The 21,628-nt window shown below is 38.9% G+C and overlaps 1 protein-coding gene across 2 annotated transcripts in view; it reads left to right on the forward strand.

Annotated features, from left to right (window-relative positions):
- The first annotated feature begins 3,437 nt into the window (after positions 1-3,437).
- HIKESHI (heat shock protein nuclear import factor hikeshi) overlaps positions 3,438-21,628 on the forward strand; it is a 41,174-nt gene continuing 22,983 nt past the window's right edge. The window contains exons 1-2 of one of the 2 annotated variants that reach the window (XM_043990582.1): positions 3,438-3,755; positions 12,681-12,918. In XM_043990582.1, coding sequence (XP_043846517.1) covers positions 3,726-3,755; positions 12,681-12,918 — 268 coding nt within the window. In that variant the 5' untranslated portion in view covers positions 3,438-3,725. The remainder of the gene's footprint in view (positions 3,756-12,680; positions 12,919-21,628) is intronic. The other variant, XM_043990581.1, reaches the window with a different exon arrangement.

Consider the following 21,628-nt stretch of genomic DNA (forward strand, 5'->3'; position numbering starts at 1 on the left):
CCATTGGTTAACCCAAAGAATAATTATGGAAATTAAGGTTGGGAATACTGCATTCTGATTAGCTAGTTTTTGTGTGTAGATTGTAACCTTTGAATAATCAACCAGTGATGAAAAAGAGGAGGGTCCATTTCACATTAGGGAGTAGGGGATAAAATGAGGTCTGTGAGGACTAGTGACTTTATCAAGGTGCTAGGTGGGGCAGTGGATTGAGTGTATGGCCTAGAGTCAGGCAGATTCATCTTCATGAATTCAAATCTGGCCTCAGTCACTAGCTGTGTGACCGTGGGCAAGTGATTTAATCCTGTTTGCCGGTTTCCTCATCTATAAGATGAGCTGATTAAGGAAATGGCCAACCACACCAGTCTGAACAAGAAGTGATTTTTATCAGGTATAAGGAACTCTGGGTAAGAGAAACTTCTCTCTACCTATGAGGAATGTATCTATCTTGAAATTTAAAGTCTTAGAGAATTGTTTAGGAATATTGAGAAGTCAGATAACAAACACTTATTAAGCACCTGCTATGTGCCAGCCGTGGGCTATGCAAGAGAGATACAAAAAAAGGTCAAAAGGCAGTCCTTGCTCTTTAGTCTAAATGGGGGAGGCAACATGCAAGCTCCGATGTACCAAAAAAGCTATATGGAAGATAAACTGGAAATAAGCAAAAGAGGGAAGTCTCTAGAAGTAAAGAGGATAGGGAAAGGTGATAATGTCCAGAGCTGGGAAATGAATGATCAAGGAATCCAATGTCATTGGATTACAAAGTAAATGAGAGAGGGGCCTGTGTAAAGTGTAAGGAGCTTGCAAAGGGAGGGTGTGTTACAGTGTGTGTGTGTGTGTGTGTGTGTGTGTGTGTGTGTGTGTGTTTATTAGGGTAGGCTATTGATCGCTGCAATTTCCTGAGAACTGACTGATCTTCACCTAATCCCCATTCCCAGGCCAATGAATTGCCTGGGGCTAACCAATCTTTGTCAATTTCAGACTCTTGATTGACTTATGGATCTATCTCCCCCAAACAAACTATCCCCTCTCAAAGATTCCGAACCTTACTTTAAGTTGTTTCTATACTTAACTCAAGAACGGTCCTATAGTTCCCTTTTTTCTGTTACCCCATAAAAAATCCTGTCCTTGGTTCCCATCTTTGGGTATTCCTAGCATCTTGCTTTGGAACTATAGTTCCTCTGCCCTGATTAAAGACCTTATTTCTCCTATATTGCTTGTTTTCTTAATTTCCAGGTTAACACTATGAAGGGCTTTGAATGCCAAACAAGATTTTATATTTGATCCTGGAGATGATAGGAAACCATGGGGCATAGGGGATGGGGGGTGGAAAGATGAAGTGGTTCTATTCACAAATTTGCCCACAGTTACAAAATCTTAAAGCCCTCTAAAATTTAAAATAAGAATAGGGACTAGATCTGGAAAATGCATGTCAGCACCTTCTCTCCAAATTAGCCTTTTAAGAGCTGAGGAGTGTGTTGCCAGGCTCAACAACTTGCCCAGTCACACAGCCAACATGTATCAAAGAAGGAAATCTCCTGGTTTTGGGGGCCAGCTAGCTTTCCATTATACAATTCATCTGCCTCTTAAGTTTCATGAAATTATTCTTTAAAAAAAATACTTTTGGGCAGCTAGGTGGCACAGTGGATAAAGCGTCAGCCCTGGATTCAGGAGGACCTGAGTTCAAATCCAGTCACTCAGACACTTGACACTTATTAGCTGTGTGACCCTGGGTAAATCACTTAACCCTCATTGCCCTGCCAAAAAATAAAAGAAAAAAGAAAACCTCAAATTAACATTATAAAAAATACTTTTATTAAAAGTTTTGAGTTCCAAATTTTGTCCCTCCCTCTCCTCCCCCCTCCCTGAGGAGGTAAGCAATCAGAGATGGCAGCACCCATCCCCATTTTGCATCACATCTTGCAGACCTTGGTATTGCTTATCAGTGTACCAGGACTGGTAACACCCATTCCTGAGGTGGAAAGACAGAGCTGCTTTTCCCTTGGCCTTGGGGGTCCCACTGCATTCCCACAACTTCACTATAGAAAAGTTCATACAAGTCTTTCTAGGCCTTACTGAAGTCATCCTGCTTGTCACTTCTTATAGCACAATAATATTCCATCACCATCATATACCACAGCTTGTTTAGCCATTCCCCAATTGATAGGCATTCCTTTGATTTCCAATTCTTAGCCACCACAAAAAGAGCTGCTAGAAATATTTTTGTACAAATAGATCTTTTTCTCTTTGTTGGAATGTCTTCATTAAAATATTCTCATCATTATTGTCATCATTGTTATCATTGTCATTATAACCTGTTTCCTACTTATAAAAAGAGGTTGTTGGATTAGATTGAGGTTCTTGAACTTGTGAAGGGCTAAAATTCTAGTTAAACTGTCTAAAATATCTAATGAGTGGTCGCCAATAAATTATAAGCTTTAGCAAGAGTTAGACTTTTAAGCATTTATTAAGGAGAATAAGAATTTGGTAAAGAGAGAGAAAGGCCTAGATTCCTATCTATTAAAAGGAGAGCACATTTCTAGCTCCCTTCTCCACCAGAGTCCAGAGGAAAGAGCGCCAGATAGAGCGCCAGTCTCTTCCTTCCTCCTCCCACTAGCCTGCGTCACTTCCTGACGCCAAAGAAAAGACTCCTGGTCTTGCTCTCAAAGACCTTAGCTTCATGGGTGGAACTCTTCTACAGTAAGTCTCCAGCAGGTGGCGTCATTCCAATCGTTACAAACTGGAATTCGTGAACTTATTTTTATAACTGTCAATATAATTGATTTCTTTTGTAGTTCTATGTCTCATATACATTATTTATCCATCTATCTATTTATTTGTTTGTGTGGCAATGACGGTTAAGTGACTTGCCCAGGGTCACACAGCTAGTAAATATCAAGTGTCTGAGGCCACATTTGAACTTAGGTTCTCCTGAATCCAGGGCGGGTGCTCTATCCACTGTGCCACCTAGCTGCCCCTCATATATATTTTTGTTGTTGTTTTTGCAGGGCAATGAGGGTTAAGTGACTTGCCCAGGGTCACACAGCTAGTTAAGTGTCAAGTGTCTGAGGTCGGATTTGAACTCGGGTCCTCCTGAATCCAGGACTGGTGCTTTATCCACTACGCCATCTAGCTGCCCCCCTCATATACATTTAAAAGCATTCTTTTGAGAAGATGTTCATAAGGTTCAACAGGCTGCCAAAGATGTCCATGATACACAAAAAAAATGGGTGAGAACTGGGGGAGAATGAGCTTCAAAGCTGAGAACCTCTAATAACATAAGATTTCAAGGTTATGTATACAAACCATTCTCTAGAATACGAATCCCACCATGCATTGCCTCCACCGCTGCGCCCACCGGGAGTACGGTGAAAACTGCATGCTGGGATTTGTAGTCTTAAGCATGTGTGTGTGGATTTTTTTCCTCTGGTTTCCTTTCCTTTGGCACCCGGGCGGAGCCCGGTTCCGTCCCCGGAAGCGCTTGCCCCAGCTGGGTGAGGGGCGGGGGCTCCGAGCGTAGGTCAGAGGTTACAGGTCAGACACCGCCTCAGCGGGCCGCCTCAATCGCTATGTAGCTCGCCGGCTGGAAGGGTGGCCGAGCCTTCTGGAAACTTCCTGCGAGAAAGAGCGTCGCGGGCTCTACGGCCCCTGCTGCTGCCGCCGCCGTCTTCGCCGAGCTCCTGGGGCTTTTCTCTTTTCCGCTCCGTGGAGGAGCGGCCAGTATCGCCATGTTCGGCTGCCTGGTGGCCGGGAGGCTGGTAAGAGACCGGGACTGGCGGTGGGACAACGAGGGTGGGCGGGGCTGCTCCGGCCTGAGGGGATCCACCCTCTCGGAAGACTAGGGATGGTCCTGGTCCTGGACACCTGGGACAGATGATGAATGTGTGTGTGTATGTGCCCCCGTGTGTCTCCCGGTCCCCATGTGCACGTGTGTGTTTGTGTAGTGTACGTGCATGTGTCGTGCACGCATGTGTAATGTGGGTGTAATGTATGTGTAACGTACTGTCAGTTTGTAGTGTATGTATGTACGGTGTATAGTGTGGGGCGTGTTCATGTGTAGTGTATTTAATGCGGGTAGTGTGTAAATGTGCGCTTGTGTATTGTGTTTACTGTACTATGAGTATATAACCTGTAGTGTGTGTGGCATTGCTCGGTGTGTGACGGTGTCAGGCCCTATGAGGACCAGCTTTATGCTTTCAGAGGGCTCCAGTGCATGTGAATGTACGCGTGCGCATCTTTGTGCACACACACATCGTTATCCTTGCATCTTAATCTTTACACACCTGCATCAGCGCAGGCATCGGAAGCAGCTCTGGATTTAGAACCATCTGAAGACCCGGCCCTGAGCTGGCACTGACACGGCTAGCTCCTCTTCTTCGAACTTTGTTAGGAGGGGGTGGGGGATGGATTCCTTCTTTTCCTTGCTCTTGTGGTCCTAGCACCTGCCTAGCATAATGCCTGTCAAGTGGGAAGTAGGAGCTTAATAAATGTTTGGTGATGGATGGGTTGATGGACAGGTCACTTCACCTCTGGGCTCCAGGGTCCTCATCTGGGAAATGGGAGGTTGCATTAGGTTAGGTAAATGAACCGGAGACCATTTTTGTATTATAAACCCTCCCCCTTTCCCCTGCCTTTGATTGTCTGGGAAAACCTATGGCCTCCTTCTCAGGAAGTTTTTAAATGCCTAAATAAAATATGTAGAATTACAAAAGAAATTAATTCTATTGAAATAGTTATCAAAATAACTAAAAAAATTATAAGTTCACAGACAACAGATGAACACTAGAAGGACCTGGTGCAACAATTGACAAAAACAATTGTACTTTGAAATAAAAAATTTCAACTGACTATCCCTATTTTCTTTATGGATTAAAAAAAGTATACTCTGGGTCAGTTGAGTATTTTTAAGATTCAGTCCTTCTAGTTTAAGAAGACAGTTAGAAAAATAATCTTATTGCTTAAAGCTTTCAGTGAGGCTGTGCTGGGAAGACCAGAGCTCAAATCCAATATCTGTATGACCCTGGGCAAGTCACTTAACCTTTGTGAGCCTCAGTTTCTTCACTTGTAAAATGGGGAAAATAATAAGCTACCTTGCAGTATTGTTATGAGGATTAAATGAAATACTTACAAAAGGCACCTGGCACATAGTAAGCTGCATATAAATTCATATTTCCATCCCTTTTAGAAATTATTATATTACTTTGAACAAGATTTTTTGAAATTGATTTTTTTAAAGGGGCTAAATAGGAGTAAGGTCCTGTTTAAATATTGAACGCAAAAATAATGATAACTGAATTTGCCTTTGAAAGTTTGCATACTTGGCATACTCTATCCCATTTGAGCCTAGGCATACAAGTATTATCTGCATATTAGAGATAAGGAAACTGAAGTTCTAAAAGTTAAGTGACTTGCTTAAAGTCTCTTAGCCTATGTGTCTCAGGTAGGGTTTTATTCCAGGTCTTTTTGCACTCTCTGAACTACCCAGAGCCAAGACACTAATAACTTAATTTAATTAAGGCCCTACTCTTTGTAAAGAAATGTGCTAGGTCCTGGGGGTACAGAGACTAATACTTTATGTTTGTCCAAAAGGAACTGGGGGATACATGGTGTATGTGGATAAGTAAATACAAAGTAATTTGAGGAGGAAGAGAACACTATTAATGAAAGAATTTATATTCTCTTCATTAATTTCTTCAGGATGTAATTGTATACAGAAATCCTGCTCAGATTTTTTGTGGCACCCAGGTGACTGGATTCTTGAAGGGTTTGTAAAGAAGTACATGCTCTGACAGATTTTTATCAGAATAGAAAAGCTTTCTTTTTTTTTTTTAAAACTTCTTTTCCTTTTTCTTTCTTTCTTTTTTTTTTTTTAGTGAGGCAGTTGGGGTTAAGTGACTTGCCCAGGGTCACACAGCTAGTAAGTGTGTGTTAAGTGTCTGAGGCCGGATTTGAACCCAGGTACTCCTGACTCCAGGGCCGGTGCTCTATCCACTGCGCCACCTAGCTGCCCCTAATAGAAAAGCTTTCTATATCTGAAACATAATTTCCTGTCCTTATTTATCTTCTTTCCTAAATTTATTTTCTAGTCAGTTCCAGGTACACCACTTCTCCTTGCATTCCCAGGTGTACCCTTGCTCAGGCCTCACTTTCCTCTCTACATTTTGCTCCTTCCTCAAACAACCTTCAACATCCTCTCCTCAATTCTTCTCAGGACCTGCTTCATACTTAAAAATAAAAATCAGGCTTCCTTTCTTTCACTACCTTAGTTCTATGCCTCAAATCCCCTTATCATCATCCTGCCATTATCTCCTTTGCTCCATTCTCGGATGAAGAGGTATCCTTTCTTTCAAAGGTCAAATTCTATTGGTATTTTTGATCCCATCTCTTTCCTGTTCCAGGAAATTAATTATCCCTTTGGTCATCCCCTCTTCCAGTCTCTGCATACCTAGACCTTCCTCTTTGTAAATCTTCACTTGAGTTCACTGTCACCTGTCCTCCCCCTTTTTTTTCCACAGAAAGGAGAAAAAATATTATAAATTGTATTTCCTCATAATAATGTAAGGATTGCATTTTGCACACTTTTTCGTCACATATTTACCATACATTTGCCATATATTTGCCACAAACAAGTCTTTTGCAAATGAATCATACATTTGAGTCTTCAACCATAATTGCTTTAACTTCCAGTTGGCCACCTGGACAATCTTCAATAAGCTCCTTACTAATTTTTCAATGCAATCTCACTAATTAATATTTGAATAACAAAGTTTTCAAGTAGGTTATCTAGCTGTTAATGAGGTCCATATTTAGAATTTTTTTTTTGGTAAACAGTATTTAATTTTCCCCCAATTACATGTAAAGATAGTTTTCAACATTTTGGGGGGGGGGCAGGACAATTTGGGTTAAGTAACTTGCCCATGGTCACACAGTACATGTCAAGTGTCTGAGGCTGGATTTGAACTCAGATCCTCCTGAATCCAGGGCCTGTGCTTTATCCACTGTGCCACCTAGCCGCCCCCCAACATTCATTTTTTATAAGATTTTGAGTTCCAAATTTTTCTCCCACCCTTCCTTCCCTCCCCACTCCCAAAGCCAGCAAACAATCTGATAAAGGTTATACATTAGAGTTATGTTAAACATTTCCACATTACTCATGTTGTGAGAGAAGTATCAGAACAAAAGGAAAAAAAACAAACCACAAGAAAGAAACAACAACAACAAAAGTGAAAATAGTATGCTTTGATCTGCATTCAGAGTCCATAGTTCTTTTTCAGTATGTCAAGAGCATTTTCCATCATGAGTCTTTTGGAATTGTCTTGGATCACTGTATTGTTGAGAAGAGCTAAGTCTATCACAGTTGATCATCACACAATGTTGTTACTGTGTATAATCTGGTTCTACTCACTTCACTTAGCATTAGTTCATGTAAGTCTTTTCAGGTTTTTCTGAAAACCACTCATCATTACTTACAACACAGTAGTATTCCATTATATTCATATACAAACTTGTTCAGCCATTCCCCAGTTGATGGGCATTCCCTCGGTTTACAATTCTTTGCCACCATAAAAAGAGCTGCTAGAAATATTTTTGTACATGTGGGTCCTTTTCCCTTTTTTATGATCTCTTTGGGATATAGATCTGGTAGTGCTGGATTAAAGGGTATGCACATCTGTCCTCCCTTTCACAGCCAAACTACTATAAAAAAGTTATCTCCTTATACTGCATCCACTTTTTAACTCACTTGTTTTTCAGTCACTTATAACTTGTTCTTTCATGGAAACTGCTCACGGTCACCATTGAACTTTGTTGCTAGATCTAATGTCCTTTCAGTGTTTGTTCTTCCTCCAGGATATTCTCTTCTCCCTGGATTTTTATGTTACTCTTCAATCCTGGTTCTCTTTTTATGTATCTGTCTTTCCTGCAGGATTGTCATCCATGTCTGGCTCCCTATATGTTGGCATACCCAGGTCTCCATCTTGGGTTCTCCTCATTCTTAGTAATTTCATTAGCTCCCATCCCTATGCAGATAACTCCCAAATGTACATAACCAATCCTCATCTCTTTCTTGAGCTCTAGTACTGCATCACTAATTTCTTTACAAGCATCTTAAAGACATTTCATACTCAGCACATCCAAAACTTTCTCCCTGAATCTACTCTCTTTCTGCTAACTCCCCGGTTGCTGCCAGTTATCCCTATTTACAACTCAGGAGTCCTGAACATTTCATTCTTTCACCCCCATCATAACCTGGCAGGGGCAAAGCCTTGTCATTTCTACTTGACTATGTCTTTAAACCCAAATCGCTCTAGTTCTCACTGATTGGCCAATAATATGTTCCATCCCAAGCTTCACTTGCTTATTTTTTTTTGACTTTGATGGTTCAGAGTGAGTGTAAATAGCAATTGTTTCTGTTCTGGCCAGAAATTCTGAAAGCCCCCCCCCCCTTTAATTCTTTTGGGAAGTCAAATTAGGCCATCCTTAGCCTCAAGTCTTTCCTAGCCTTTAATCACTGAATGGGCTTTAGTCAAACTGAGACCTGGGAAAGACCTTAGCTTAAAAAGGCCAGAGTCTCCCACTACATCCAGGGCCATTGTCAGTTTTCCTGATCTGTGTCTTGCCACTAGACTCTGATGACTCTGGAGGAGAGAATGAGGCTGATGACTTTGCACAGCCCTGCCTCACTTAAATCCAATTCACTTGCAAGTCAAGATATCACCCTCCAGATCTTATTGGTCCTCTTCGAGAACAAAGTACAAGCAACAACATTTCTACCTCTATTGCATCTCACTTGTGTCCCCTTCTCTCTATTCACACAGCAGCTTCTGGCTAACTGAAGCCTTCGTTTCCTCTCGTTTGGACTATTTCAGTAGTTTCCTAATTGATTTCTTTACATTTAGCTTTTCTTCTCCATTCCATCCTCTGTATATTTGCCAGATTATTATAAATTAATATGCCCTGTCACTCTCTTGTTCAGGAAGCTTCTGAGGCTCCCCCTCACTTCTTCGGTAAACTACAAATTGTTTTGTTTGCCATTTAAAGCCAAGGCTGTCTCCAACATATCTTTCTAAGCTGACAACACATTATTCCAATTCCTGTCTTGTGCTTTATATTACAGATCCTGCTTGTTGTTCCCTAAACATAACATTCTATTTGCTGTCTCTTTGCCTTTGTCTTGGCTGCCCCTTGCACCGGGAATGCCCTTCCTTCTCATCTCAGCTTTGGAACTTTTAACTCCCTTCAAGACACTGCTCAAGTGCCACCTTTTGCAAGAAGCCTTTCTTGATACCTTCATTAGTCTTGTTTCCTCGCAACCTCAGGAAATTACTTTGTATTTACATCTCTGTACATAAGGGTTTTTCCTAATTAAATGTAAGCTTTTTCAGGGAAGGAACTTTTTTTTTATTGCGTAGGGTGGTGGTCTGTGTAGCCCTAGCATGCAGCACTGTACGTGGCATATTAATAGATGCTTAATAAATACTTATTGAGAGCAGTGCAGACCTGCAGAATGACTTGTTAATACTTGTGTTTATTGCTGGAAGACCAGACTACGTGAGTTCACTGAGGCTTATTACTGAAGAGTTGACTACATGGTATTGTTTAAAAAAAAAAACAAAACTATAACAACTCCTGAAAATGTACTGAGATGCCCCAAGGTTAGAATAAGCATCAGTGGAGGGAGTCTCCATGCCAATGAAATCATGGAATGTCAATGATAATACCTTGCTAAAGTTATATGACATTTGACAAGTATGCTCTCATTTGATATTTGCCACAAGCCTTTGAGTTAGGTACTATGCATATTATTTATTATCCACTTATTATAGATGAAGAAAATGAAGCTCAGAGAAATGATTTGTCCAGTCATGTGGCTAGTAGGTGGCAAAGCTAGATTCAGAGATCTCCTGATTCTAAAACTAATGTTTTTCTACTATATCAATGCTTTGTCCTTTCTTCCCCATTATCTAAGTCATTGATGGCCACAGTATCAGATTACATTCATTGAACAGTGTTGGCTGCTCATAAAACTTGTGTTTACCACAAGTAGAACCTCTAGCAAGTAATAAATAACTGACAATTTGATTTTGGTTTTGAGTGGGTGGTTGGAGACTGTGTTACATTGTACCATTGTCTTTGGTACATATTGAAAATGTATCAAAGATGCAATAAGTCATATGGGTTTCATAAAACTTTTAAAACATTGTCTCTTTATAGTATCAAAATATTTCATGGTTGGTACATTGTATCTATGGACCTCTTATTTTTAGCAATTTTGAAAAGTTTATATTGAGGTAGCATACGTTGTGTAGTACCTAGTACTTTAAGCTCTATGCATCACAGTTTTTGTGAGCACAGATTCTTTAGTACAGTATATTTTGGGGGGGATGAGTGTGTGTGTGTGTGTGTGTGTGTGTGAGACATTTATTATATTATTTAAGTAGCTCTTGATACTAGCTCACATTTATATCATGCTTGAAGGTTTTATAAAGTGCTTTCTGTACAACAATGCTTTGAAGTAGGGTAGGGTCCATTAACAAATTAAAGATGATTTGCCCTTAAGAACATAACTCCAGGGGCAGCTAGATGGCGCAGTGGATAAAGCACCGGCCCTGGATTCAGGAGTACCTGAGTTCAAATCCGGCCTCAGATACTTGACACTTACTAGCTGTGTGACCTTGGGCAAGTCACTTAACCCCCATTGCCCCACAAAATTAAAAAAAAAATGAACATAACTCCATAATTCTATCACTACAAGAATGTACTTTATTCAAAGGGATGAATCAGTTTTTACTTATGTTTGAAATGTTTTTTCATTCTCTGAAAATTCTTTCTTAACCAAATGTTTTCAGGGGCAAGGACCTCATCTTCATAATGTGTAATATGAATATAGAATGTCAAGTGCCATGAAAAGAGTAGGTTCTTTACAAGTATCTTTTTCTGTACCTGGTTATTTCTAGACCTAAAAAGATTTGTGTTTAAGACCTTCTGGGGTGGTCATGTAAATAGCAAAATAGTTTCATTTTGCTATTTATGTTGCATACTAAAGAGAACTTTAGAATGAACCCTGTCTGCAAAACATTTTGTACCCTTTACCCCAAGCCAAATTAAGAGGGTGTTAATATCTCCAATAATTTTAAATTTTTTTCTTTTTCTTTTATTTATTATTTTATAAGGCTCTGCACAGCCTTATCTAGATACTAAGTTTTATTAGACACATTCAATACTATTTCAGTAATATATAACCATGTTGGGGGCAGCTAGGTGGCACAGTGGATAAAGCACTGGCCCTCGATTCAGGAGGACCTGAGTTCAAATTCAGCCTCAGATACTTGACACTTATTAGCTGTGTGACTCTGGGGAAGTCACTTAACCTTCTTTGCCCTGCAAAAACAAACAAACAAACAAAAAACCAAATATATAACCATGTGCATTTTGAGGAAAGAGAATTCCAGAGTTAATGTTTTTCTTCCTTAAGTAAATTCACTGGTAGTGACTCAGATTTCCTGATCTGGCTAATGAGTATCAGTTACATAGGATTTAGATTATAATTATACTGTAACCCCCTACCAACTAAACTTTTCTAAAACCAGTGTTTGATTAAACCCATTTATAGTTATATCGTTGCAGAATGATCCCCAGTGGCTTGTATCCCCGTGAAAGCAAACCTTCTGAATGTCAAAATAAGATCCTACCTTTTCCTCTTTTTCCCATATATACTATCTACTTCTCCCTCCTCAGAACTGACTGTTAGTGAAAAAAAGATGGAGTTTTTAGAGGCTAACCTTGTCAAGTGCCAGGTAGAAATTTTAGTACCTCATTGAACAAAATCTAGGTGATGCTTACCTCTTTTTGTGTAAAACAGCTCTTCCAAAAACAAAGACACTAAACAAATCACAAAACCCCTTACTAGAATGTAAATACTGATATTGGTTTGACATTTCAAAGTTGATCAAATTTTGGGAGGTAAGGTGTAGTGAGGGGATTCTAGAGTGTGGCAAAGACATTTTAAATTATTTTCATTGTGGTTTTAGCATTTTTCTGATATATGAATCCATGATTTCATTGCTGTGGGTAATCCCTCAACTGATAACAGATTGTAATCTCCTATGGCATCATAGCTCTATGATTCTTATCCATGTTGTCTCACAAATCCTCTGTAGAGGATCTACTTCATATACTGGGGGGCCTTCCTTAGGTTCTCTTACTATCTGGGGGCAGGGTACCAACCTAGCATTCTAGCTGTCCATTGTTGTGTCTCAGTCTTGTTTTATGATTGATCCAACCTCAATTTCTGGTCATATATGTCTTTGTTATTGTTGATTGCTTTTCTCACACAAGTTATTCTTGATAATTTTCTGTATGTACCAAAAGGTGCGTTACTTGTGATTTTGATTCTTCTGAGATTATGGCACTTTATGATAGCTTCATTGGAAGAAAATTGGTGTTGAAGAAAGACGCTTTTGTGGGTGTGAGCAGTTTTAGTGCTAAATATGTTATTGTGTTATAATTCTTTGAAAATTGCTAATCTACATATGACATATGGTAACTTTCAAACTGAATACTAGACTAGTCAGAATATTTTGGTTCTCATTATGCCTGGCGATGCAGTTAATTGTGTTACATTGGATAGTTAAGGGTTACAGAACCTCGCAAACTTTTTCATCTGAGAATTTTTTATTTTCTAGGTGCAAACAGTTGCACAGCAAGTGGCAGAGGATAAATTTGTATTTGACTTACCTGATTATCAAAGTATCAACCATGTCGTGGTGTTTATGCTGGGAACAGTCCCATTTCCTGATGGCATGGGAGGATCTGTCTACTTTTCATATCCTGATTCAAGTGGAATGCCAGTATGGCAGCTCTTGGGGTTTGTCACGAATGGGAAACCAAGTGCCATCTTCAAAATTTCAGGTCTTAAATCTGGTAAGCTTTGTACAGTTCTACATTTAAATATTTCATATTCTTTCATAAACATTGTGTGACTTTTTAAAGGAGTTTCCTCTTTCGGTGAGTATTTTAATAAACAGATTGGAAAAAAAGTCGAAAGATAAATCAGGCATTTAGTACTTCACAATATAAATAGCTGATTTCTGGGATAAGACAGAGATTAAACTGAGATGAGATATAGTGACAATTCTTTGTGTCAAACTGCAAACTTACGTTCATATGATCTTGAAACATCCCATTACCAATCCTGAAAATATCAAATCCTGGAGAAGAAAATTAAAAAAAGAATAACACATTTGAATGAGATCTTTCAGTTTCTTTGGTTTACACGTGAATAAGCTAATATATGAAGGTTGCAATTTGCCCAAGGTCATACCAAAAGTGAGTGACAAAGCTGGAACTTCAGGATTCCTGACTTCTGCCTTCTGTTGCAGCATGGTGAGCTGAATTCCTAAGAAAGGCACAAAGCTCCTGAGTACAAGTGTTAAACTATGGCAGGTCATTTACTTGTTCAGTACTCAAGCTTATGGATCTCCCAGTTTCCCTCTAAATCCTAGGGAGCTGAAAATGAAAGTTTTCCTGAGGAATAGGAATAGGCCTACAGGTGCAATACTTTTGTATAGAGTCCTGGGAATATTACTGACTGGCTATCAGTCTTTGTGATGCTCATTCATGACGATAATAACACTAACAGCATAATCATCTTACAGTATTGAAGATGATACCTCTGTGTGTATGTGTGTGTGTGTGAGAGTAAATGAAGTCATAGTTATATTTTTTTCATAAAAGTTACAGAATTCAGAGATAGAAGATCCTCAGAGACCATATAATCCATCGTACCTGGAAAAATATCCCTTTTACAACATGCCCCCAAAATGTTCATTTAGCCTTTGCTTGAAGACCTCAAGTGAATGGTAACCTTCTACTTTTCTTTTCTTTTCTTTTCTTTTCTTTTCTTTTCTTTTCTTTTCTTTTCTTTTCTTTTCTTTTCTTTTCTTTTCTTTTCTTTTCTTTTCTTTTCTTTTCTTTTCTTTTCTTTTCGTGAGGCAATTGGGGTTAAGTGACTTGCCCAGGGTCACACTTCCTTCCTTCCTTCTTTCTTTCTTTCTTTCTTTCTTTCTTTCTTTCTTTCTTTCTTTCTTTCTTTCTTTCTTTCTTTCTTTCTCTCTCTCTCTCTCTCTCTCTCTCTCTCTCTCTCTCTCTCTCTCTCTCTCTCTCTCTTTCTCTCTCTTTCTCTCTCTCTCTCTCTCTCTCTTTCTTTCTTTCTTTCTTGGCAATTGGGGTTGAATAACTTGCCCAGAGTCACACAGCTAGTAAATGTCAAGGGTCTGAGGGCAGATTTGAACTCCTGAATCCAGGGCCAGTGTTCTATCCACTGCACCACCTAGCTGCCTGAAAGTGCCTCTTTCAGTGAAGAGAGTATAGGTTATGATGACCTTTATAATTGTCAGTAAGAGTTAGATTTTAGTTAATAAAAATAGAAAAGACCTATTCCATTGGTTTTCAACTAGAAGATTCAAAATCTATTAGTGATTCTCAAACCTGACATGGTAGATCACTAAATTTGTAGCCGTTTTCACATCCCTCTCCCTATGGTAGTTTATGTGTTCTAGGGCCCCAAAAGAGTGAAGGTAGAAATACTGCCCCCTTTCTGGCTTCACATAGAAACTTGACAATTAGCACTCCTCTTCCCACTTACCTCAGCCTTACTCACAGATTTTGCTTTCAGTTATACCTCTCTTTCTCTCCCCTTTCCTCTAACCCCAGAGTTCAGGCAATTTAATATTAGGATCTTGCCATTACCCCTCCCCTTGGCCTTTATATTTCAGAGCTTTGAGCTTTAAAAATCATGAAAAGGACAGGAACTCTTAGCTTATACTTTACCATCATTCATCCTTTGCCTATTTTCTTTTGATAACTAGTTGGGGATAGAGAGCAATATGAGGCCAGGTATAACTTTTATTGGCATTTTCTCAGCTAATCTGAAGTAAATTTAGTCCAAATGAAGTAGACCAATAGATGATTATAACTTTGCCTTCAGTTGTTGTTAATGCACTGGGATCTATTTTTATTATTACTTTGGAATTGTGTTTCCTAGAAAATTTATTTGGTTCACTGATGTAAAAGTTTAGGATACCCCATTTTAATTTAAATAATGATGATGAGAAGAAAATCCTTTTGTCTTTTCCTTTAAATTGTTCTTCAGAGTATTATTTCTGTTGTAGTATGATTGGAGCCTTTTGCTAGTTACTTTTTTCCCAGGGAAACAATCCAATTGTCAAAGCTTTGTTCAGTGATAGGGAAAAATAAAACAGGACCATAAAATTGTTTTCTAGTGGCTTGAAGAATGTAAATTTTATTCAGGGGGAATGGGTTATTTTTGAAACATTCTAGATGTGTTACATTAGGAGCTATTTTAAAAAACACTTGCCTTTTTAAATACTTAACCTCAAATAGCTGATAAAATAGCAAATTTAATATTCAGCATTGGAAATAGCATATTAGGGTTAATTTGAAATACATTTATACTTTGAAGCCTTTATGGGTGTTATATCTAGTTTTATATGCTCTGTATATTTTGTACATTAGCTCAGCCTAACCAAGGATATCAGTGTGAGCAAATGTTGTTTGTTGGGAATTGACATTAAAGTCTAGACAGCAAAAGTTGTCTGTTACTTGATTGTTGGTCATGGTATATATGTATATGTAATTTTGTACTTCTTTTAGAATTAGAACTATTTTGCTTGTGTTTTCATGTTGGCAAATGATAAAAAATAGCATCTTAGTAAAGGAGGGGCATATTTTAATTGCTTAGAGAGCTTGGACAACTAATGAATCTTTAACCTGAAACTTGGAAGAATATTTAGTTCTTACATACATATATACAGAAAGACTAGTTTTTGATGAGCCCAACCTTCTTTGTGAGAAGGCGTGGTTCCTACTCTAAAGGGAATTTAACTGTATGATGTGGTAGAAACAAGGAAACCAATTACATGTCATAGAATAATATAAAATTAGAGTTGGGGGCAGCTAGGTGGCGCAGTGGATAAAGTACCGGCCATGGAGTCAGGAGTACCTGAGTTCAAATCCGGCCTCAGACACTTAACACTTACTACCTGTGTGACCCTGGGCAAGTCACTTAACCCCAACTGCCTCACTAAAAAAAAAAAAAAAATTAGAGTTGGAAGGGATTTCTAGAGGGCATCTAATCCAACCCATACCTGAACAGTAATCACCTCTATAATAATCCCTGATTATTGGGAGTTTTTCGACATCTGTTTGAAGTCTTCCTGGGATAAGGAAGCCCTTTCTACTTTTGGTCAGTTCTAATTAAAAGTTTTTGCTTATACAACCATCTAGCTAATTTTGTAGCTTTCTGCGCAAGAGCCTTCTTTATTGCTTACCATATGAAGTTCAAATTCTCGTACCTGCCTTTAAAAGCCATCTGTAATTTGACTGTATCATAAGTATCAGGTTTCATTTTTTTAACCTTTTTTGTTTTGTTTTTTTGCTGGGCAATGGGGGCTAAGTGACTTGCCTAGGGTCACACAGCTAGTAAGTGTGTGTTAAGTGTCTGAGGCCGGATTTGAACTCAGGTACTCCTGACTCCAGGGCCAGTGCTCTATCCACTGCGCCACCTAGCTGCCCCCATTTTTTTACCCTTTGTTTCTTAACTTCAGCACAGGATATCTACTTCTGTCAGGTCAGGTCTACACATTCTGTGATGGTCTCAAGAACATGAGATATTCTTTCACCTCTCTCGTGTTAATGCTGTTGTGTTATCCTTTCTCCCCTTTTCTTTTCAAAATTCTGCTTTCTTCAAGGATCAAGTAAGCACTATTACCTCTATGATGTTTTTCCAACTCCTGCCCACATTAATCTGTCATTGCATTGAACTTGGATTTATAATAAGTATCACACGGTTTAGGCCTTAAAAAGCATTCTCTGTTTCACATTTATTTTTGTTCCTTCCTTTAGATTTTGAGTCCTTTAAAGACAGGACAATGTCTTCGTGTGTATGTGTGTGCACACACGCGCCCATGTATGTTCTCTTTATTGTTTAGCACAGAAGTGAGTACAAAGCAGATACTCAGTAAATTTATTGTTAATGTGACTGATCAGTTAGTCAACAAGCATTATTAAGCACTCATTATATATACCAGGCATTTGGCTAAGCACTGGGGATAAAAATAGAATTAAAAAGAAAGGCAGTTCCTGCCTTCAAGGAGCTTACTTGCTTACAAGGCAAGACAACACATAAAAGGGAGCTGAAGTTTTGGATAGGGTGGCGAGTACCCATTCAGGACCATGGTAGCAAATTTTGGAGAGTCAGAAGCAAAGCTGGGAGAGAAATGAAGGAATTGTAGGTCAGGCCCCTTCCCAAATTAGGGGCTTTAGGAGATTTAGAAGAGGTGGCAAGAATACACAAAAGAACTATACAAGAAAGATCTTAATATGGTGTAGTTACTCATCTAGAGCCAGACATCCTGGAGAATGAAGTCAAGTTGGCCTTAGGAAGCACTGCTAACAATAAGGCTAGTGGAAGTGATGGAATTCCAGCCACGAGATTTAAAAATCCTAAACAATAATGCTGTTAAAGTGTTGCACTCAATATGCCAGCAAATTTGGAAAACATAACAGTGGCCACTGGATTGGAAAAGATCAGTTTAAGTCCTAGTCCTAAAGAAGGGCAGTGTCAAGGAATGTTCAAATTACTGAATAGTTGTACTCATTTCACATACCAGCAAGGTTATGCTTAAGATTCTGCAAGCCATGCTTCAGCAATATATGAACAGATAATTACCAGAAGAGCAGGCTGGTTTTTGAAGAGGCAGAGGAACTAGAGACCAAATTGCCAACATTTGCCAGATTATGGAGAAGGCAAGGGAGTTTTGGAAAAACATCTACTTCTGCTTCAATGACTGTGCTAAAGCTTTTGACTGTGTGGATCACAACAAAATGTGGTAAATTCTCAAAAGAGATGGGGGTATCAGATCATCTTACTTTTCTCCTGAAGAATCCATATACAGGCCAATAAGCAACAGTTAGAACCAAACATGGAACAACTAATTGGTTTAAAATTGAAAAAGAAGTAAGACAAGACTGTATTGTTACTTTATTTATTTAATTTATATGCAGGGTCCATAATGTGAAACACCAGGCTGGATGAATCAAAAGCTGGAATTAAGGTGTGTGGAAGAAATATCAACAATCTCAGATATGCACATGATACCACTCTGATGGTAGAAAGTGAAGAAAAATTAAGAAGCCTCTTGATGAGGATGAAAGAGGAGAATGTAAAAGTTTGGGGCATTTAGGTGGCACAGTGGATAGAGTACCGGCCCTGGATTCAGGAGGACCTGAGTTCAAATCTGGCCTCAGACACTTAACACTTACTAGCTGTGTGACTCTGCAAGTCACTTAATCCCAATTGCCTCACCAAAAAAAATTTAAAAATTAAAAAAAGAAAGTTAGTTTGAAGTTTAACATTAAAAAATCCTGATTTCATCAGAGCATATGATCAGTATCTTATGATAGTATAGAACTGGTTAAATGATTGGACTTAAAGAATGATGATGGTTTGCTATTATCTTGGAAGGAGATCTATAATGGAGTGCCCAGGGAATCTGTCCTTGGTCCTGAGCTGTTTAACATTTTTATCAATGAAAATGAATGACAGAATCGGGATCCAAGAAGATTTTGAAAGGCTAGGAGGATATTGGACTGAGGGTAACAAAATGAAATTCATTAGGGAGAATTGTATAATATTTAGTTAAACAGGTATAAGATGGGAAAAGACATGGTTGAAAGTTTTAATGATTGAATCAGCAGTGGCTTGTGGTACCTAACAAAGCTAATGGTGTCTTGGGCTGCATCAAGAGAGGCAAAACATCTAGGAATAAGGAGGTAATATTTCCACTATACACTGTCCTGGTCAAGCCATATGTGGAGCATTATGTTTAATGCTAATTGATAAGATGGGGAGTGCACAAGGTAAGATTACTGGATTGGTGAAGGATTTATTTCCATTTCAGATGAACATCTGTTGAAGGAAGTGGAAATGTTTAGCTTAGATAAGAGAAAACTTAGAGGGACATGATACATTTTCAGATATTTGAAAGGCCCTCCTTTGGAAGAGGTTTTTGGAATATTAGACCTGTTCTGATTCTTCTTAGGAGGCAGAAACAGGAAACATGGGTCAAAATTGCAAAGGGGCAAGTTTTGACTTGCTATCAGTGGAAGGGGGTTGCCTTAGGAAGGAGTAGGTTCCCTTTCATCAAAGATCTTCAAGTAGAGGCTAGATGGCCACTTGGCTATGTCTGGGATTCTGTCTTGGTAAGAGGTTGGACTTGATACTGAAGTCCTTTTTAGCTCTAAATTTTGAGAAGAAGGCAATCACTAAAAATTATGGTGATAATAAGAGTATTGTATGTTGTTTGGTACCTTGAATTTCTAGCTTCCTTCATAGCTTAGCTCAACCACCATCTCCTACATGAGACCTTTCTTACTTCTCCTAGCAGCTAGTGCTCCCCTAACCTTGTGATTATTTTTGTATGTGTGAGTGGTGTTTCCCACTAAAGAATGCAACCTCCTTAATGACAAGTACTTTTTGATTTTCTCTTTGTATTCCTATCATTTAGCACGTAATAGGCATTTAAATACTTGTGAATTAATACAAGTTGGACTGAAATTCCAAAAAGCTGAGTATTAAGTATGGAAGGAGGACCTTAAAGCAAGTTCTGAGTTTTGAGTCCAAGAAGTGATTGGAGGTTACTGTGAGATACTGATAAAGGGAATGAAATAGTTAAAACTACATTTAGGAAATATATTTTCTACTCTGTGTTAGAAAGAAGTGATTGGCAGCCGGAAGGCCAGCTTGGCAGAATGTTGCAATAATATAGAGATGGTATTGCAACTTGGAATAGTATGGTATGTGTAAAAATGTAAACAAGGTCAGCTTTGAGGAATAAGACAAAATAACAAAACACAGTAGATTTTGGGAATAAAGGAGAGAGAGTTACAAACATAGTTACAAACTTTGGTGAGTAGGACAATAATCATAATACCTTATTTTAGGCTAGCATTTTACAGTTTTGTGTTATGTAAATTATTGGGTTACCAACTGTTTCTAGCTAAATTATTGGGGAAGGCTAGACTGGATTTTCTAAAATATTGCTACTTATATATTAATTGCTATTTATATATTAATGGCTATTGAATCACTTTAGGCAGTAAGCATTTATTATTAAAGTATATTAAATATTAGTAAAGAATTGACCTCATGGCATTTAACACAAGCAGAAAACTCCCCAGCCACATTTTGTCTCTATATGACCTGTACCAGCCTAAGAGGAGAGCACTTACCAACAGGACAGTGTTCAGAGCCTAGAGTGCAAGCCAAGAAAGGGGCTTGCCTCTTGGTCCAAGGGTTTTTCCTCTTTTTGATAGAGGTGGCTCCTTACACACTTATCAAAGCTAATTGACTAGCATCATTCAGTTCCATTGGTTGGCATGACTTAAGGGTGGTCCACATTAAAATGGGCTCTACCCTGATGATGTCAGGGTCTAATGGGAGGCCCCCTGAGGGGCAAAGGCACATTCAGAGAGGTGTGGTTTAATCCTATCAGTTCACTGATCTAGTAACAAAAAAGTCTTATCTCCATCCTTTGTATGCCCTGCACTGGATTAGAACGCCCTCCTAAAAATTGACCTATTGGGGGGAAGAGAAAGGGTCCCCCCAAAAACCCATTAATATTTTCTCCCAGTTTATAGGAGCTTTGGTCCATAATGTAGTTTCATTTGGTTCTCATAGTAACCTTCTGAAGTAGACAATATATGATCTTTGGGAACAAGGTTAAATGACTTGCTAAAAGTGGGATCTAAAACCAGGTCTGTGCTTTTTCTGTTATGTTGCTATTTATAATTTACAAAATTTGGGGGAATTGCAAATTAGGCACAAAATTTCTTTTTTCTTTCTCCCCCCCCCCTTTCTCTCTCTCTCTCTCTCTCTCTCTCACACACACACACACACACACACACTGCAATAGCCTTCTATGTGTTCTCCCTGCCCCAAGTCTCTCCTCACTTCAGTCCACTCTCCACTCAGTTACCAAGGCGATTTTTCCAAAGCAGTGCTCTGCCATTGTCACTCCCAGTTTAATGAGCTCCAGTGGCTCCCTGTTAACCTCCAAGATCAAATATAAATGCCTCTACCTGGCATTTAAAGCTCTCTATAACCTGGCCTTTCCCTACCTTATCATTAGAGTCTTTAAAAAAAAAGGTTTTTATTGATATATTATTTTTCTTACATCACCGTAGTATCACATCTATCAGTGCCATTCCATATGACAAAAAGTATTCTTAGAGGAGAAAAGGAAGTCGGCACAACTTATAATTCATTGAAAAAGCCTGAAAACACATATTGTGGGAGCAACTAGATGGCGCAGTGGATAAAGCACCGGCCCTGGATTCAGGAGTACCTGAGTTCAAATCTGGCCTCAGACACTTGACACTTACTAACTGTGTGACTCTGGGCAAGTCACTTAACCCTCATTGCCCTGCCAAAAAAACAAACAAACAAAAAACACATGTAGTGTATAACAGTAACACCTGTGGACCTCCCACCTCCATGAATGGGTAAATTGGTGGTGTCTTCTCATATTTCTTCATTTGAATCCTCCTTGAT

This window comes from Dromiciops gliroides, chromosome 3 (genome assembly GCF_019393635.1).
Source record: "Dromiciops gliroides isolate mDroGli1 chromosome 3, mDroGli1.pri, whole genome shotgun sequence".
Taxonomy (NCBI): Eukaryota; Metazoa; Chordata; class Mammalia; order Microbiotheria; family Microbiotheriidae; genus Dromiciops; species Dromiciops gliroides.